The sequence below is a fragment of the Podarcis liolepis genome, assembly GCF_965112155.1.
Source record: "Podarcis liolepis genome assembly, chromosome: 13".
Classification (NCBI taxonomy): domain Eukaryota; kingdom Metazoa; phylum Chordata; class Lepidosauria; order Squamata; family Lacertidae; genus Podarcis; species Podarcis liolepis.
The window spans coordinates 11602676-11623245 of record NC_139573.1 but is presented as its reverse complement, the minus strand read 5'-3'; the positions used below and the strand labels follow the sequence as shown (position 1 = coordinate 11623245).

Sequence of the window (20570 nt, the reverse complement as noted above, 5' to 3'; positions counted from 1 at the left end):
TCTCGCTCTCCAAGCTTCAGCAAAAGCCTGCATTCGCCCCATTGGACGCACCCAGATTTCCCTTTCATTTTTGGAGGGGGAAAAGTGCGTCCTATAGGGCGAAAAATACGGTGCGTCATTTCCCAGGGTCCCTACATGCTGGAACAGTTCCAGCTCTGTTCCCAAGATCCAGTTAGTGGGGTGGTAAAAGTGTCCCAACAAAGTTACATACATGAGAGAGTACAGAAGCCCCAGTAGTAGCAAATTAGCAAATTGGGGGAAGCTAGGGCTGGTTGATCTCTAAAAAATACTGTATTTTGATAGAGGGTTTTTTAGGGAAATGTCTGATGCCTGTCTATCAATTGTTTCATAACTATGGATGTATTGTATCAGCAAGAAGGTTGGACTAGATGATTTTGGAGAACCATTCCTAATCTATAACTCACTGAGGTGATAAATATGTTTACTTGGCAGTTCTGGATGCACCATGGAGTCCTTTAAAAATTGCAAAAAGTGATGGTCTCCCCTGTAATTATTAAAATTACAATAATTAATTCACCTAGCCAAAGCTCTGAAAGGCAGAATGCGGGGTGGGGGGAGACTCAACAAGAAAGTCCGAAATATTTACAGTATCCCAGTCTTCCATAGGCAGTTAGAATAATGCAGGTTACAGAGGCCAGGCTCTGTGACTATATAGGTCAAGTTTTAAACCACTGCATCTTATTTACCATTCAAGGCATGTCTTTGCAACAGTGTTTAATGATAAGATGCATGCATGTCCCTTTAAGCACTGAACTGGTAGAATCTGCTGTCTCCAAATCCATGCTGTTCAAATCAGGCTGCTGATGATAATGATATTGTAGAGAGGCAAAGAAGAGTCCATGTGTAGAACCTTGCTGCTGCTGCTTCTCTTGCTCTTCCCCAACATGGTGTGCCGAGTGCATAGTGCTAATTTTACCACAACTAATCCTGTACCTATTCCACATGAGTGGTATGAGCCAGGTGACCCTGTCATTGGTGGGATTGCATCTCATATCCGCTACATCCTCCCCAATATTTTATTTAATATACACCCCTCTGAAGTCTTGATTGACAGACCAATGTAAGTAAACAGCCCTTAATATTATTTCATTCATGCTTTACATTCTAATACTTGACTGAAATATACTTTGCTTTGAATGAATAGTTTTAGAACTGCATTGATTTGACAGCCTTGAAAGATTTGATAGAGTGTATGAGAAACATCTAAGCATACAAGTCACATCTACACTCTCACTTGGACATTAGGAATCCTTAAGATTTAGTGATTCAATTCTGCAAAGAGAGAATTGAGTAAGAGAAGGAGAAGGCGGGTGGCATAAAAACCGAAGAAGTGAAGCAGTCGAGTTTGTTGATGTGACCAAATTGTTCAGATTGATTATAACAAAAATGGATTACAAAGAGCTCCAAATGTATCTTTCCAAACTGGATGTACGAGCAGTAAAATGACAACTGAAATTCAATGAGTGAAGTGATTTGAATTTGGGCAAAAAAAAGTAAGTCTTAATTTCACTTATAAATCTATGGCATTTGAATTGGTGCTGAGTGACCAGGAATGAGCTCCTGGGATAGCTCATTCATGCACCATTACTGATGCCAGAGAAATGGTAACTTGGTCAGATGACAGATACCCATTCACTACTCATAAAAGCTCTGCCACAATGTAAGCATTCTTCGCCGCTGCCATGTGGTTGGTGAGCTAATGTTACCTCACACATTTGATGGACCTGTTTCAGACAGACATTTACACCACCTGCATTCTAGTTGCATAGCAGGGAATGTCATGAGGATTCAAGGAGAGCAAAGAGAACAGAGAACGCCAGCCTATGTTTCATTGCTGAAAGGTGGTGAAAAATGTGAAAAATAAACTGGTCATGTCTATGGCTCATAGGAAAGAATATAGTCCTTATAGTTTTTCTATATCCCAAAAGTCTCAGATCTAGAATGCCACTTTATTCACAGCGTGTTATCAAAGTTCTTCCAGCACATCCTTGCCCTGGTGTTTGCGATTGATGAGATCAATGAGAATCCCAAGGTCTTGCCCAATGTCACACTTGGGTTCCACATCTATGACAGCTACTATGATGCTAAGATGACCTACCGCACCACTCTGGATCTGCTGTTTAACTCATATACGTTTGTCCCAAACTACAAATGTGGCTACCAGGAAAACGTAATAGGAGTCATTGGGGGACTGAGCTCTGAGGTCACCTCGTGTATGGCAGACATCTTGGGTCTTTACAAAATTCCACAGGTGGGAATATTATGGTTATCAAAAAACTGAGATTTCACACCATAATTCACTCTCCAGCTCTCTTTCCAGCAGGAGTATATTGATTCATAAATTTGGAGTGTTATAACAGGGACAAGTGAAGGGGACTGAAATGTATGGGTTTGTTGCTGTTATAGCATTGGGTCTCAAACAATGTGCATGATAGGTGCAAGGTTACAAAGGGAAATTGGTTCAAAGGTGCCAGGTTGGGAAATGGGATATCCAGATGGGAACATATAACATCCTTGGAACATATTATCAGTGGATCATGTAAGATCAGGACATGTTAACTAGGAATGCTTTCCATAAGAATTGGGAAATTCTTTTTCTGGGGAACTATGCTGTTTCTGCAAAATGTTCACATTCAACGGCTAATTGAAAACCATGTTTTCTAGTTACTGTTCTGTCATTCGGCATTTGGGAGACACTTCTAGCAGTGCCAGTATTATATGGTGTTCTGTATTGTTTCATTTCATTTTAGTTCTTTTGTTTTTTGCTGGATGTGATTGATATGGTATTTTTGTATTTTACTGCTTTTTAATTTTGTGGTGCTGAAAGCAGCAAATTTAAAAAGAGTAAATGCTCTCCTATACTTGAAGTAAAGTAACATCTACATGTAGGAATCTGCTTTGATTCTGTAATAATGGGAATTAATATCTACAGGGCAGGGGGGTGAGCAAGACTGTGTTTTTATTTTTTATGTAAGTGTGGGTGGGTGTTTTCCATAAAATCAGTATATTGGAGATCTATGGGATAAATAGGTTTGTTATGAATTCTTTCACTCAGAATGCTTGGACTTTTCCTTTTACAGACTTCGTATGGCTCATTTGAAGCAGCCACAAATAATCAAATTAAGTTCCCTTCCTTTTACCACATGGTTCCTAATGAAGGACTTCAGTATCAGGGACTTATCCAATTACTTCTGTATTTTGGATGGAAATGGGTTGGGCTCATCACTCCAGCTAACGAAGCTGGAGAACGTTTCTTGAACACCATTGAACCAATGTTTTTCAAAAATGGGATCTGTTCAGCATTCACAGAAAGAGTTGAATACCATCTACGTTTCACTGGTAACATACTTGATATGGTGCGTGACACAAGTTTTGTTTTCCCAGCTTTCATGAGAAACGCAGCAAACACAGTTGTTGTGTACGGAGAAAGTACATCTCTTATGTGGTTGTCATTTGCTCTAAACGTAATGAAGGTAGCTGAGCTCATACTTGCTCAGTCCAAAAAGAACTTACCTGAAGGGAAAGTATGGATTACCACAGCTCAAATTGATTTCGTAATAAATATTTTTCAAAAAAAAATTGATGTTGATATACAAATGTTCCATGGTGCTATCTCCTTTGCAATTCATTCCAAGGAAATTCATGACTTCCGATACTTTCTGCAGAATGTAAATCCTTCCTTGGTAGATGGAAATGGTTTTATCACAGATTTCTGGGAACAAGCATTCGGTTGTTCACTTACAGACTCTACTAAGTCAATATACAAAGCTAAGCCTTGTACTGGAGAGGAAATGCTGGAGAGCCTTCCTGCGCCATTTTTTGAAATGAGCATGACCAGCCACAGCTACAGTATCTATAATGCTGTCTCTGCTTTGGCACATGCCTTACATAGGCACTTGGCTGGATCCAACAACAGAAGAATGGAGGCTGCAGCCAGACGATCTCCTCAAAATCTAGAGCCTTGGAAGGTAGTGTTTGCTGTTACAAAGAGTTTGGTTTACAAAGTGTTCACTATTGTGCCCTGCCTTGATATTTTATGTGAGTTGGTATTTACGGTAGCTATAAATAGTGGCTAAATAACAGCAAATATTTGAAGAGTTGGAATGAATGCTGTTCCTATATTTCAAGTGGCATTTGATTAGACAATTGTTGAAGCTTTGGGGCTGGTAGTAACTGTGAAGTGGATAGTAACAGAAATCCAAACCAAATTTGGTGTGGCATAATTGTTTAAATACATTTGCTGGGATATAATGCCATAAGCTCAATCAATGTTTATTATGGCAAACAGCTAGCATATTAAATCAAAATTTATGGATAATTCTCTACATAAACAATAAAAATGATCAGTATGGGGTTTAACAAGCAATATAGTGGTTAAGTGTACTTGAAATACATGTCCAGTGGAATAAAACACCATAAGAGTTTAAAATAATAAAAGATTTAACTAAGAACTGTACCAGTTTATGACGATTTATGCAGCTATGTAATCTTTTGCTTTCTTTTACTTATGGCTATTTCACAAATCTAGCTACATTTCTGGTGACATAAGAATTCTGGTTGGACAGGAGGTAATTTAAATAGTGTTCCTCTATCCTCCCTGGCACTTTTTGTACAAGCAAGATTATGAGGGATGCTCTGAAATCTGAATAAAATCTACAATGGAATAGAATATGGTTCACTGTTTCTGCTTGACGGCTCTTACGTGGACAGATCTGCTTGCCGTGAAAAATCTTTCTATATCTGCCTTCCAATAGATCAGAAGGCATAAATGCCCTTCTAAATTTGAGGATAGCCAAATTTGTCAAATATTTGGGAAGTACCAGTCCCAATCTGTTTGTCCTGAGCATGGGATATAAATCAGCTAGGGCTAAGTGATTTTGTAGCTTGATATGTCTGATTCTCTGTGAAATATTCATTTTTGCTTTATCATTTACTTGGGTTAGGATATCGCTGATGGAAAAACCCAAATTTAATAATTTAATTGTTTTTTTCCACTTGGAGTAAAAAGAATTGGTTAGTGTGAGAGGAGCTAGTCCCACAGGCACATACATCACTTCCAACCAAAAGTGGAACCTACACAGTCATATTCAAGTTTCTATTGAAATTGGGTCTGCTTTCAGTCATATTATTGCTCTTCTTCTTTGGCGATCACTCATAGCTGAGTAAGATTGTCTTCCATAAACATGGTTTTAACACCGAGTCCGTAAGTGACTGTGGAGGCCAATTCTGGATCCACACGTCCTTCCACGGTGGGGATATTGGTTTCTGGGCGGGAAGTAATCATGGTGTGTATTTGCCAAGTATGCCTTCCTCTTGGCACGTTTCTCCCTTGCATCCTGAGTTCGAGTGTCTTCAAAGCCCATGACACCTTTGGTAAAGGTTGTTCTCCAATTGAAGCGCTTGCAGGCCAGTGTTTCACAGTTGTCAGTGTTTATACAACGTTTTTAAAGATTTGCCTTGAGAGAGTTTTTAAACCTCTTTTGTTGACCACCAGCATTTTGCTTTCCATTTTTAAATTCAGAATAGAGTAGTTGCTTTGGAAGACGATGATCAGGCATCAACACAACATGACCAGTCCAACAAAGTTGATGTTGAAGAATCATTGCTTCAACACTGGTGATCTTTGCTTCTTTCAGTACACTGGCATTAGTTCGCTTGTCCTCCCAAGTGATGTGTAAAAATTTTCAGAGACACTGTTGATGGAATCTTTTGTGGAGTTGGAGACGGTGTTTATAAGTGGTCCATGTTTCACAAGCATACAGTAAGGTTGGTAGAACAATAGCTTTGTAAACAAGCATTTTGGTTTCCCTGAGAATGTCCTGGTCCTCAAACACTCTACACTTCAATTGGTAGAAAGCTGCACTTGCAGAGCTCAGACAATGTTGGATTTAGACATCAGTGTTGGCCCTTGTGGAGAGATAACTGCCCAGGTAGGAGAAGTGATTGACATTTTCCAATGTTACACCATTGAGTTGGATTTGTGGTGCTGCAGAGAGGTTGTTTTGTGCTTGTTGGTGCAGCACTTTGGTTTTTTGTAAGTTGAGTGATAGGCCAAGCTTTATGTAAACTTCTGCAAAGATATTTAGGATGGTTTGTAGGTCATCTTCTGAATGTGCACACATTACATTGTCATCAGCATACTGAAGCTCTATGATGGAAGTTACGGTAACCTTACTCTTTGCTTTCAGCCTGCTAAGATTAAAGATCTTTCCATCTGTTTTCATATGATTTCCATATTGTCAGAGCTGCTCCCAGATCCTAGCTCACAGAGGATCACGCTAGCCAGCGTTCACTTTATAAAAGTCTTTATTGAGTTACAGTTTCCATTTTCAAGCTGCCGCGTGCAGCTCTACGTCTTATAAGCTAGACCGACGAAGCTCCGTCTGAGTCTCCGCCCCCTGTACACCAACTTAATACCCTAGCCTTACTCCACCTTTTCCGCCTGACCGTTCTTCTCTGGGTCCCTCTGCCCCCCGTGGTCTCTTCCTTCCTGGACTCTTCTGACGCTGACCCCCCGGACCCTTCTGTCTCCTTGCGTCGGGCTTTGGGACCTGGCTCCCTTTCTGGGCTGCTTACTGCGCCGCCTTCCTGTGCATTTGAACTTGGCGCGCGCGCCCAACCTTCCACTTTCCGCTTGACCGTTTCTTCTCTCTCCGATGGAGGTGTGGCCACTCCTGACTCATGCCCTCCCCCCTGCTGCGAGCTGCCAGAGCTCGATCTGGCAGAGCTCGACCTGGCGCCTTTCCTCCCCACTGCGCTCTGTTGGTGACGCTGGCCCCGATTTCCAACTGCTGCCCTCTGAACCCTCTCTGGACCCTTCTTCCTGGGGTGCCGCCCTAAGCTCCCCCCTTGCTCTGACCACTGGCGCTCCTTTCTGTGAATCTTCTGATTCACTGGAAAGACTCGGAGATCTCGGGTCGTCGTCATCACTCATCTTTTCTTCGGACTCCTCCCCCTCGCTCTCTGTTTCCTCCCTTGCCCTCGCCTCTGCTCCTGAACCCCTGACACATATGATTTCTACTCTGGAGGGGAGTGTCCCTTCAACAAGGTGTAGGATCATGGCAATGAAAATAATGAATACAGTTGGGGCGATAACACAACCCTGTTTAACACATGATCCCACTGTGAATGGTTTACTTTGAGAGCCATTGTTATCTGTGATTTTTGCTGTCATATTATCAAAACTTTATAACCCCTAATTATAAAGATCTTGAATGCATCTAGGCAAATTATTCAACAATTTTAATCAGAATGTTTTAATACTTATAGCACCACAGCATTAAGCTGCTACACACGCCCCCCGGAGGCACCTGGTTGGCCACCTCCGGTGGGCGTGGGCGCCAGCCAGGTAGGAGGGGAGGGGGCTAATGCCCCGTACCAGGGGCGGGGCTCGGTCTCCCGCCCACAACCACTCCCCTCTCTTCCAGGGAGGAGAGTCTTTCCAAAAGCAAATGGTCCTTAAGAGTCACTTGGAAGCAATCCCATTTAATAGGATCTTGAAGGACTTGAGTGTTCATTTTGTGCCTTGGTTTCCTTCCTTGAAGCCTGCCTATCCTTGATAGCCATTGTGGAGTGTATTAATCAGTGATCTGTCCATCAGTCATCAGCATTCGTCATAGCTCTGGTAAGGAGCACATCGCATTGATCTTCAGGTCGGACAATTACCGGAACATAGTCAAAGAGGTGCCAGTGGCTTAACCGAGGGTGTCTCCAATATGTTTTAGATTTATTTTTTTGTTGGAAGAGTGTGTTGGTAATACCAAGGTTGTGCCCTGCACATATCGTCAAAAGTAAGATTCCATTCTGGTTGCTGTTGCCAATTCCTTCTTCCCCAATAGTCCCAGGCCACATATTGAAATCTCACCCAACTCTTGCATTATAATCACCCAGGAGGATAACCTTATCCTCCTTAGGCGTCTCCGATAGGATGGTATCCAGCTGAGAGTAAAAAATTTCTTTAATGTCTTCATCAGCATCCAGTGTTGATGCATAAGTGCTTAGAATAGTAGCCTGATGGTTTTTTGTGAGCTTTATTTGGAGGGTTGAAAGTTGTTCATTAATGACTTCCGGAGGCGGCGCGTTCGGTAATGGCTGCCTGCTCCTTGTAAGGAGAGGGGAGCTCCGCTGAAAACGGGTCGTCCGCTACGGCGAAGCGGAGACCCACTCAGGAAAACCACAGGGGGTAGTAGCCTGTGGTCCCGAGGCCCGGCGGGTGCCAGAAGCAGCTCCTGAAACGTTGAAGGGACCCCGTAACGGGGCTCCGGATCGCGGAGGGGGTAGCGGCACTGAGGGTCGTTTCGCAGTCAGCGGAGTGAAGCCGCGCTGCTGTTGCCGTTCAGCGCTGACCTTTCTTCCTGAAACCTTCAATTTCGGAAACCCACAATCCGTGAGTAATTGGGACTTTACAATTTTAAGATTCTTAAGATCTTCAAGATTTTGAATTTGGCTGAAAGCGGAGTGACGAGAAACAGGAAGTCCGTCTTCCGGCAAAGCTTACAGATCAAAGGCAAAGGAACTGACAGGCTGGATGCAGTGAAAAAGGATTTTAAAGTGGAAGCATTATGCGTCTGACAGTGCTAAGGTTTTGAAATGAAAGGCAAGTTTTTTTTATTAATTTACCCTACAGTGTGGAAGCAATTTGGGAACCTTCACCTTTGGTGATCTTTAAAGTTTAAGACCCAGCCTCGGGGTGGCAGGGGAAAAGACTGTCTTTTGCTGATACAACTTATAAAATTGAAACAGATACATAGAGGCAACTTTGGACTATATAACTAGTAACTGTATCCTGCACCTTGAGAGGTGATACTTGTGGCAATCTTGGAAGGGCTCTGCCAGTGGAAAAAGTTTTAAGGACTATTGGAAAGTTATTTAGCTGCAGGAACTTTAATGGCGACCATAACTTTTTTCCTTCCTTCCTGAACTCCAACTTTACTCCCTCCAACTGTACTCCCTCTAGTGGAGATTGGGATTTACAATTCCTTGGGAACTAACCTTGTTTTGTCTCTCCGCTGTTGTTATCTACACTGAGGTCTGTCCTTCCCATGGAACTTTTGACAGTTTGACCTTGACTCATAGACAGGTGGGGAATGAGTGGCCAACCGAAAACAAGATCTGCAAAAGCGAAAGCAACAAAAGGCCAGCTTGTGCAAACAACTCTGACTTCTCAGTCACGTAGATCATCAGTCCCCGCTATATTGAAGGGAATTGATCTTCCAACAGTAGCTGAATTGAAGGGAACTGAACCTTCAACAACAGCTGAACTTAAGGAAGCTGAACAACCAGCAATAGAGGATATGGCTGCAGGTGGATCGGATACACTTCTGAAGGAGATGTTACAACAATTTGCAATTTTAAATAAGAAGGTTGATGACCAAACATCAAAAATTGATTTAGCCACATCCTCTATCACAAAGCTATCTGAACAAGTGGCACAGCACTCACAAGAAATTGGGAATCTAAAAGACGCTACTTCTGAGAACCGGAAATTGGCTGAAGCTGCGAACGAAAAAGCTGACCGAGCAATTCAAAAAGTGGATGAATTGAAAGGAGAGGTAAGGCCACTACACAAGCACATCAGTGACCAGCAGGCCTACCTGTCTATGGTGGAGTTGAGAAACAGGGAAAATAATTTAAGATTACGCTCTATCCCAGAGATTGAAAAAGAAGATTTGATTGGTTTTTTGACAGCAGAATTCTCCAAATTTTGGGGAATAAAGGAAGACGAAGACTTTAAAATAACATCGGCATTTAGACTGGGAAGTGTTACCAGAAAGGACAGACCTAGAGACTGCCTGATCATCCTAAAGACTAAACAGGAGAGAGACAAAATACTTGATCTTCATTTTAATAAATCACTTGAGATCCAGGATAGAAGAACGGAAATTTACAAGGACATACCAAAACAACTACTGGATCTCAGAGCCATCTATACTGACCTAGCAAGACTCTTGAGAGGCAACGGAATACCTTACAGGTGGGAGTTCCCACAAGGCCTATCATTTAAATACAAAGGAAAGAAGGTTAGAATTAAGTCTAAAGAGGACAACCAGAAGTTCCTGCACGACAACGGAGAAGATCTTCAGAAGGGAATAGCAGTCCCTTGGCCTCCGCCACAGCCTGGACCGGAACCAACACCATCTCCCTCGGACTTGGACAAAAAGGAGGACACCCCATAAAGATCAACAACAGATTGATACAGGATGTCTCTGCAGCTGTATAGTTGGAACATTAATGGCGCAAATTCCCCGGAAAAGCGAAAAAGGATCTTCCATATTTTGAAAAAGGAAAATTTGGATATAATTTGCTTGCAAGAAATGCACGTGACTAGGCTCCATAGGAAAGTACTAATCAACAAAAGACTAGGCCAAGAATTTATTTCATCAGACAAAGTAAAAAAGAGGGGCCTGGTGATCTACGCTAAGGAGAACCTAGCACCGAAATTTTTGTTTAAAGATGAGCAAGGGAGAATCTTGGCAATTGAAATACAATCTCAAGGAGAAAAAGTTTTGATATTAGGAATTTATGCACCAAATGAGGGGAAAGCAGAATTTTACAAGAAGCTACATGAGACACTACTGGACTATCTGGACTATTCAAACATCATTATGATGGGAGACATGAATGGGGTGGTCTCCACTTTGATGGATAAGTCACAAAACCAAATAACTAAGGACGGCAGACTACCGAAAACCTTCTTTGAACTGACAGACAATATGGACTTGATTGACATTTGGCGGGCAAGGAACCCCCTAGGTAGAGAGGGAACTTTCTTTTCTGAGGCCCACTCATCATGGACGAGAATCGACCAAATTTGGACAACTAGAGGGCTGGCATCGAAGACTACAAGAGTGGAAATCTGCCCAAAGACTTGCTCCGACCACAACGCCCTGAAAATGGAATTGAGACTTACTCCAGCCGGTTCCTTTAGATGGAAAATGAATGACACCCTCTTTAGAGATCAAGAGATCGTAAAGAAGGCCCAAAAAACTTTAAAGGACTATTTTGAAATCAACTTGAACACTTCAGTGGAAAAAAGAACAATCTGGGACGCCAGTAAAGCTGTAATGAGGGGGTTTCTGATACAACAAAATACAATCAAGAAGAAACTCTGGAATGGGAAAAAGGATAAAATATTAGAGAAGATAAGTGATGGAGAGAAAAGGTTGAGATCTAAACCAAAATCTAAAGAGATCTTGCGAGAAATTAAATTCCATCAGGCACAATATTTGAAATTGATAAATCAAGAAGTGGAATGGAAAATTAAACAAATGAGACAAAGATCCTTTGAGTCGGCAAACAAATGTGGGAAACTGCTGGCATGGCAGTTGAAGAAAAGACAGAAATTAAATTACGTTACCAATCTAGAGGTGGAAGGGAAAAATATCCAGAAACCAGGTGAAATTAGAAAGTGTTTCCAGAAATACTTCAAAAAGTTGTATACACAAGGGCCTGAGGAAATGTCTGAGATTGAACGATTTTTGAAACTTAATGGTTTACCAGAATTGTCTCAGGAGAAGAGATCAATTTTGGACTGTAAAATAACACAACAGGAAATTGAGGATGCCATTCAAAATATGCAGCTGGGCAAATCTCCAGGCCCAGATGGGCTTACCTCCAAATACTATAAGATATTAAAAGACTATTTGACTTTACCACTAATGGAGGTTTGCAACCAGATTATGGGGGGAGGAAGGGCATCGGAAACGTGGAAAGAAGCTTTCATCACATTGATACCCAAAGTGGAATCTGAAAAGACTCAACTTAGGAACTATCGTCCCATCTCACTCCTAAATGTGGATTACAAAATATTTGCAGACATCTTGGCAAGTAGATTGAAAAAGGTTTTAAATGAAGTAATTCATAAGGACCAAGCAGGCTTTCTTCCTGGCAGGCATTTGTGTGATAATACTCGGAATATTATCGATATTCTGGAACTTTTACAAACAAATATTAACACTAAAGCAGTGTTAATCTTTATCGATGCTGAGAAGGCCTTTGACAATATTTCTTGGAAATTTATGAAGAAAAACTTGGAAGGGATGGGAGTGGGACGAGGGTTTGAAAATGGTATAGAAGCAATTTACTCAGAACAAAAAGCTAAGTTGATAGTGAACAATGTGGTGACAGAGGAGTTCCATATTGAAAAAGGAACACGCCAGGGGTGCCCCCTATCCCCCCTACTATTTATATCAGTCCTGGAGGTTTTGCTGAACATGATTAGGAGGGACAGGCAAATACAGGGGATCACGGTCGGAGTGAAACAATATAAACTGAAAGCATTCGCAGATGACTTAGTAATAACATTACAGGAGCCAGAATCTAGTACAAAAAGAGTTCTGGAACTGATACAAGAATTTGGTCGGGTGGCAGGATTTAAGTTGAACAAACAAAAGACTAAAGTTTTGGGGGAAAACTTGACGCCTTTAGAAATAGAGGGGTTTCAGAAGGAAACAGAGTTAGTTGTGGTTAAGAAGGTGAAATACCTGGGGGTAAACTTGACGCCTAAAAATTTGAACTTGTTTAAGGATAACTATGAGAAATGTTGGTCAGAAGTTAAGAAAGATTTGGAAACATGGTCGAGACTGAAGCTTTCCTTGCTGGGCCGAATTGCTGCTGTTAAGATGAATGTTTTGCCAAAAATGTTGTTTCTATTTCAAACCTTGCAGGTCGTGGACAGAGTGGAATGTTTTGGAAAGTGGCAGAGGGACATCTCAAAGTTTGTCTGGCAGGGCAAAAAGCCCCGAATAAAGTTTAAAATATTAACTGATGCAAAAGAAAGAGGGGGGTTTGCCCTGCCAGACTTAAGGTTATACTACGAGGCGGCAGCCTTCTGCTGGTTGAAAGATTGGATTTTATTAGAGAATATAGATGTCCTAGACCTGGAAGGTTTTAACAATTCATTAGGATGGCATGCTTATCTGTGGTACGGCAAGGCAAAAACACATGGAATGTTCAAAAACCATATTGTCAGGAAAGCAATTTTCATGGTCTGGCTGAAATACAAAGACTTACTTGAAAGTAAGACTCCGAGGTGGTTATCACCAGTGGAGGCTAAGGCGTGGAAAAAACCCAATATGGAGACCGGCTGGCCGAAATATTGGGAACTAATAGAAAAAGTTGGTGACAATTGGAGGATGCGGAGCTTTGAAAATTTAAAGGATAAGGTGCAAGATTGGTTCCATTATGCCCAAATTAACGAGGTTGTTAAGTTGGATAAAAAAATAGGATTCCAGGTGGAAAAATCGAAACTTGAGACAGAGTTGTTAGAACCAAAGACCAAGGTTTTATCGAGAATGTATAACTTGCTGCTTAAGTGGAATACACAGGATGAGACAGTTAAATCAGCCATGATAAAGTGGGCTCAAGACATTGGTCACAATATTATGTCTGAAGACTGGGAAAGGTTATGGACCACCGGTATGAAATTTACGGCATGTAATGCCTTGAAAGAAAACATTATGAAAATGGTATACAGGTGGTACATGACCCCAGTCAAGCTCGCCAAGATATACCATTTGTCTGATAATAAATGTTGGAAGTGCAAGGAGGCTGAAGGAACATTCTTTCACCTTTGGTGGACTTGCCCAAGAGTGAAGGCCTTTTGGGAAATGATCTACAACGAGTTAAAAAAGGTGTTCAAGTACACCTTCCCGAAAAAACCGGAGGCCTTCCTCTTGGGTATGGTCGGCCAAAAGGTCTCAAAGAAGGATAGAACGTTTTTTATGTATGCTACCACTGCAGCAAGAATTCTGATCGCCAAACATTGGAAGACTCAAGATTTACCCACGCTGGAAGAGTGGCAAACGCAACTGATTGACTACATGGAGTTGGCCGAAATGACTGCCAGAATCCGAGACCTGGGAGAAGAAGCAATGGAGGAGGACTGGAAAAAAATTTAAGAACTATTTGCAAAAATTTTATAAGTTATATGAACTATAAAGTGACGCATAATTTGAAATGCTAGCCCCAGCAATGAGAGTGCAATATTTATGAAATTGGATAATAATATTGAAGGGATCAAAGTTTAAATGTTAAAAAGGATAATACATTTTGTTTCTAGAGTAAATGGACAATAAGGGATTTAAACTTAAATTGCAATCGAAAGTGCCAAAGAAACACATGAAACAAGGTTACAATTTGCTGATAAATTTATTGTTGGGAATGCTTTGTGCGGGAGATGTGGGGAAGTCCGATGGAAAGTTGGAATAAGCTGTTGAAGGGGTATGATTCTCTTTATTTTCTTTTTTCACATTTTTCTTTTTTCCTTTTTTCTCTTTTTGTTCTTTGTCTGTATCTGAAAAAATGTAATAAAAACTATTTAAAAAAAAAGAAGAAAGAAAGTTGTTCATTAATGCTGGTAGGGTCTTCTGACAAGAGCTTCACAAGATTGTTTTTGATAGCAAAGCCTACTCCATGTATTCGATGTTCTTGCTCAGGTAGACCTTTCCAGAATAATGTGTTTCCTCCTTTTTCTTCCTTCAGTCGACTCTCACCTGCTCTTCGAGTTTCTTGAAGTGCTGCAATATCGATGTAAAAATGTCGCAGCTCTCTTGCAATGATGCAGCTCCGCATTCAGGACATTCATTATCTGTGTTATCTGACAAAGTCCATATATTTCATGTTCCAATGTTCAATTGTCTTTTATGACCGCTGGGTGGTGACCCCACTGGGCACGGTAATTCACTCAGGGAAAAAGGGAGGCAGACTATGTTTAGGACACCTTTTCTAGCCCCTTTTTGGGGTGAGCAGAGTGGATCCTAAATAGGGCTGCTCAGTCATGGATACAGCTGCCGAGCTGCTCAACTGCCTCATTCCTTGAGTCAGAGTGACTGAATCTGTATCCACCAACCATGTGCCAGTTCATGACTAGGGGCTTCCAGATTTCAAGGTCCTGCCCCCATTACCATTTGCCAATTGCCATGGGACTTTTGGGGTTTGGGATGGGTTTTTGGAAGATGCCTGTGTGTGAATTTGTTTTATGTGTGTAGATCAGTGCATGCTGACCAATCCACAGTCTTCACAGGAATGCTTTATTCCGATGGCATGATTATCACGATGACTGGTAGATTCTTATCTGCTGCAGCCTTCATCCGCCTTCACAGCCATTGTAACATACCACTTGTTATCATCCACCTGTTCTGCCACTGAGGACTTTTGGATCATTCTTTGTCTAGATCTTCCCCTTTGACCTTACCAGCTTGGGTGACCCTACTGGGTGTACAAGACTCCCGACAGCTTTGTTCACAAAGGCCATAGGAATGTGCAGGCCCACTCACCAAGACAAAGTGGTGATCAAGTGAGTGAAAAATTACTCATATTATTGCATTTGGTACACAACTAGGTACCATAAGGTAAAAGAGAAAGAAAATTAAATTCAAGCACATTCTCCACTTGGCCACCTTGTGATGTTAACATAAGAAAGGAAATAGGCAATTCCATTCCCTTTTTGAATTCCTTAAGCGCTTTCAAGCTCACCCAGCCAAACTTTGCAAACTTTTCACCAGCTTTCTCTGCACTGCCACAACCAGCAATAGCAGCAAGAAAAAAATACACTTTTGTTCTTCAGAGGAGAAGGGAGCCATTGGGGAAATGGGGCAGTGGCGCAGTTTGACATTGCACTAGATAAAGCTAATTATCCATGATACCAATTTTGAAAAAATATGTTTCAGGTCACAATGTACCTCAAAGAAAACACAAAGGGTAGAGGCAGCACCCAAGAATAACAAACTGCAACTTCTCAATTAACTGGTACTGAGGTTAAATATTGTCATTCAGAGTGATTGTTCAAAATCTCTGAAAATTTGTTTCTAAAATGTCCTGTTATCCAGGTGAATAAGGAGATCCTGTTCATGCTCATTTTAACAATTTATCACCAGACTTAACACTTCCAATGGATTCTTCTGACCAAAGTTCTTTTATCTGCTTTTGAGTATATTCAAGTGATAGATTAGAATAGCAATGGTTTGCCGAAAATGAGACAGCAGTCATTTGATTTAGCAGGAAGTGAAATACCTGCTTACAAAGAATTTCCTTCAACATATCCTACCTGATTTCTGTAATGGAGACTTTTGAATGGCCTCCTCAAATCTAAAAGAAGATGCCTACTGAGTTGCTGGCTATGCTCCTTAAGCAGAACATAAATCATTGGGAGGTTTTGTCATAACATTAACTTTTTAAAACTCCTCAGTTGTCATGTCCACTCCAGATATGATCCTTAGACCATCTTCCTCCTAGAGGTGAGATATTGGTCTGGAGAAGCAATTGCAAATATTTTATTATGTCCCTGAATGGTTCCAATTATGCAAGAACATATCATCACACAATACTGATTAAAAAGTGAAATGGAAAAGGGGCATAAAAGAAGTCTTTTAACATGACAGCATGTAACTTTTGTTCCATATGTGGTGTGTGTGGAATAAATTCCTTCATTTGCAGAAAACAAGAATGGATCTGCCAATTCTACACTGTCACAAATTATACTTTGAATCAAAACTTTATAACCCCTAGTTATAAAGAGCTTGAATGCATCTAGAAAAGCTATTCAGCAATCTTAATCAGAATGTTTTAATACTTTATAGACCTTTTGATTCTCTTTCCACCTAGCTCCACTCATTCCTACAGAAGATCTCATTCAACAACTCTGTTGGTGATGAAATTACATTAAATGAACGTGGAGAATTAGCAGCTGGTTTTGATATTACAAATTTGATCACTTTCCCAAATAGATCCTACATCAGGGTCAAAGTGGGAAGGCTGGATCCTCAGGCCCCTCCAGGGAAAGAGTTCACCATTAATGATGGACAGATTAAGTGGCACAGGGGCTTGACTCAGGTGAGGAAATTAATTTCTCAAATACCAACATTCATGGTTATCAATCAAGTAACCTTTATTGGCATCACATAGGAACATACATAAAATGGGATGCAATGAAAACAAGGAGGCGTTTTTTCACTTAGCACCTGATTAAATGTGAAGTTTGCTGGGAGAGAAAAGTAGACTTTAAGAAGAGGAAATTAATATGTAGATGGATAGTATTTTAATGGAGAGAATCTCTATTTGAACCATTAGCTTTGCTTGTGGGAAAATGCTTGCACATTAGTTTAAGAGACCCTATTTGCTGTCCAGCTTATGTTGACTGCATTCTGCTTGGTATGTGATATTATATTGTATACGATTTAGAAATTCCATTTTTGTTTATTGCATATTTGTAAGCCACCAAGGAATAAGCAATATACTTTAAGGAATACTGTAAGGTCTATCATTAAATAAACAAATGAACCACAATACAAAAAAGAGCAACATGCTCAGAAGACATCTAACACTGAGAAGGACCGACGGATATCAGAAAGTGTTGTCAGTCATTCTTGTGTGTGAAATACATGAGGCAGATCTCCAGTTAGTGGCATCAGATAGAATGCTAAGCTTGTTACAGCATTCCTTGGGCTTAAAATGAACATTATAATCCTCTTGAGTTTGTATGATGCTATGCAGCTGCTTCTTATCCCATTGTATGTGCCACCTGTGCAAATATGGACCATATGTTTCACGATATTGGTCCTTCTATTCCTTATATATCACCTGGTGTTAGGTTAATACCACCCAACCATTTTTTTAAAAAAATTCTTCCAATATTTTTGGATAGGTGCCACCCCTGTCAGTATGTAATGACAACTGCCGTCCTGGTTACGGGAAGAAAAAGAAGGAGAAAAGTAAATTTTGTTGCTATGATTGTGAAGCATGTCCCAGTGGGATGTACTCAAATGAAAGGGGTGAGAAATGTTATGTTACGATAGACCAAACTGCACAATATGTTTAGTCAACTCTGAGGTCCTTAAAATTTTGTTGTCGTTAAAATTCTGGTGTGTGGGAGGGTTAAATAATGGATTTTTAAATTGTTCTTATTGTTTGCAATATAATCTTTAAAACATCCTGAAGAAAAAATATTTAGAAAGGAAGGTAATACATTTTACATCCAAATTCTACTAAATTGTGATGGAATCGAAGTGATGGTCACTCCTCTAAGAAGAAGGCAGTTTGGGGAGAGAATGAATGTCTCATTCATTGCACCTCTCACGGTTCAGAAGATTTTAGCTGTAATATTGCTCTCTTTTCACTACAGAGCAGCTTGTGATTCCAAAAAAGAGGAGGAGGACCACTAAAACATACAGATGTCCTCTATGTAGAAATTCCAGATTTGATGCATTAGATTTATTTCTGATATATCTCAGGCAAATGTCTTTGGACTAGAAGTTTTGAAAGCTACCCTGGTAAAGAACATTAACTAGTTGAACTCCTGGTGACAAAAATTCTTAAGAATTTTCTTCGTAATTTCATTTTGTCTTTTCAGACATGGAAACATGTTTCAGTTGCCCAGCAAATAAGTATCCAAACAAAGACCAGGATAATTGCATTCCTAAAATACCAAACTTTCTTGGCTTTGATGAAACTTTGGCCATCATTTCAACTTTCTCGGCACTACTGTTGTCTCTGATCACAGTTCTAGTGTTTGGTATCTTCATTAAACACCGGGACACTGCCATCGTCAAAGCCAACAACAGAAGCCTCAGTTACATTCTCCTCATCTCCCTCCTCTTGTGTTTCCTCTGCTCCTTGATGTTCATTGGAACACCTAAGGAGGCAACCTGCCTTCTCCGACAAACAGGTTTTGGCATCGTCTTCTCTGTGGCCCTCTCCAGTATCTTGGCCAAAACCATATCAGTGGTTTTGGCATTCATGGCTACCAAGCCAGGATCCACAATCAGGAAGTGGATAGGCAAAAAACTGGCTTATTCCATTGTCCTCTCCTGCTCTAAAATTCAAGTAGGGCTTTGTGGTCTTTGGCTGACAACTTTTCCCCCTTTTCCAGATTTGGACATGCAGTCAATGAGTGAAGAAATTATATTCTTATGTAATGAAGGGTCAGTCTTCATGTTCTTCTGTGTTTTGGGCTACATGGGCTTTCTGGCCACTGTCAGCTTCACTGTGGCTTTCCTAGCCAGGAAGTTGCCAGACAGTTTCAATGAAGCCAAGTTCATTACCTTCAGCATGCTGGTCTTTTGCAGTGTTTGGCTCTCCTTCATTCCAACCTACCTGAGCACAAAAGGAAAATACATGGTGGTTGTGGAGATCTTCTCCATCTTGGCTTCTAGTGCTGGATTACTGGCTTGCATCTTTTTCCCCAAATGCTACATTATTGTAGTGAGGCCTGAGTTGAACACCAGGGAGCATTTAATACAAAAAAGATATAAATAATATAAGAATTTATGCTTCCATGATTGTTCTTAGTTTTCAACACTGAAACGTCAAAAATGTTAATGGATGAGGACGATGTGACCAAATAAAAATATTTCAGCTTTTTTGTGCACTGTTTGTTGCATGTTATTGTAAGAGGCCAATCTGATCAAATGAGGCAAATGTTCACCTCAGCTTCTGAGCTTCAGTAAAAGTCATTAAAATTCTGAAAGAGAAACATCAACATTACTCTGTAGCTATTCTGATTAAACAGCTAATATGAATGAAGAATAGAGAGTATTAGTATTAGAGTTGGGGTTTTTTTGACTAAGTGATATATGAATTATTTAAGAATCTAAATAAAAAAGCTATGTTATATTTGTGAGACCTGAATCCAACAATAGGGAGTAACTGACAGAGAGAAATATGTAAATGAGAGATGTGTTTGTAGTTTAACATATGTTCTTGGTATCAATCTAGGAACATGAGGTCTTAAAAGTGTAAATTGGAAGCCCCATGTGTGTCCACAACCTACCTAACTCCTAAAACACACTCCCTTGTGAGATCTTTTGCTGGAGTCAACTGGGCACAGCTCAGAGAATAGGCCCAAATTACCTTATGCCCAGAAATGACCTCTCACAAACTGGACTGTTCCCCACAGTTTTGGTTTATGACTGAAAATGCTGAGTTGCAGTGATGGTGATAATGAAATATATTAGCAGTGGAAACATCACTAAATGCAGATTTCAGAACCTGAGATTTTGTCCGAACCTATGCAGAGAGTATTCCTCAGTCAACTATATATACCTAAATGTGGGATGAGTAGAATAGCTGGTCATGTTGGGTGTCCAAACTTCCTTAAGGTAGGAAATCCATTCAGGAGGACTCTCTTTAAGATAACCTTCTTTGACTGCACTTTGTCATATACACAGTCATTTAATTATTAAGGCCCCTGTCACACAGCAACTTGCTAGAGAGGGTTGGAAAAGATATAGGCAAAGGGGGTGGTTACCCAGGATACACTGCAGGTTAGGCCAACTTCTTAAAAGGTAAAGGGACCCTGACCATTAGCTCCAGTCATGACCGACTCTGGGGTTGCGGCGCTCATCTCGCTTTATTGGCTGAGGGAGCCGGCGTACAGCTTCCGGGTCATGTGGCCAGCATAACTAAGCCACTTCTGGCGAAGCAGAGCAGTGCACGGAAACGCCGTTTACCTTCCCGCCAGAGCACTACCTATTTATCTACTTGCACTTTGATGTGCTTTCGAACTGCTAGGTTGGCAGGAGCAGGGACCGAGCAACAGGAGCTCACCCTGTCAC

The 20570-nt window shown here is 40.8% G+C and overlaps 1 protein-coding gene across 2 annotated transcripts; it reads left to right on the top strand.

Moving 5' to 3' along the window:
- Positions 1-3791: 3791 nt before the first annotated feature.
- On the top strand, positions 3792-20418 carry LOC310691448 (vomeronasal type-2 receptor 26-like). Of its 2 annotated transcripts, none has more exons than XM_083471242.1 (3): positions 3792-3989; positions 16746-16851; positions 17663-20418. In XM_083471242.1, exon 3 carries the CDS (start codon positions 18370-18372, stop codon positions 19270-19272), a length of 903 nt encoding a protein of 300 aa, XP_083327368.1. In that variant the 5' UTR covers positions 3792-3989; positions 16746-16851; positions 17663-18369; the 3' UTR covers positions 19273-20418. The 2 variants fall into 2 exon arrangements, with proteins under 2 accessions (XP_083327368.1, XP_083327367.1); XM_083471241.1 differs by having other exon boundaries at positions 16624-16851.
- The last annotated feature ends 152 nt before the right edge of the window (positions 20419-20570 follow it).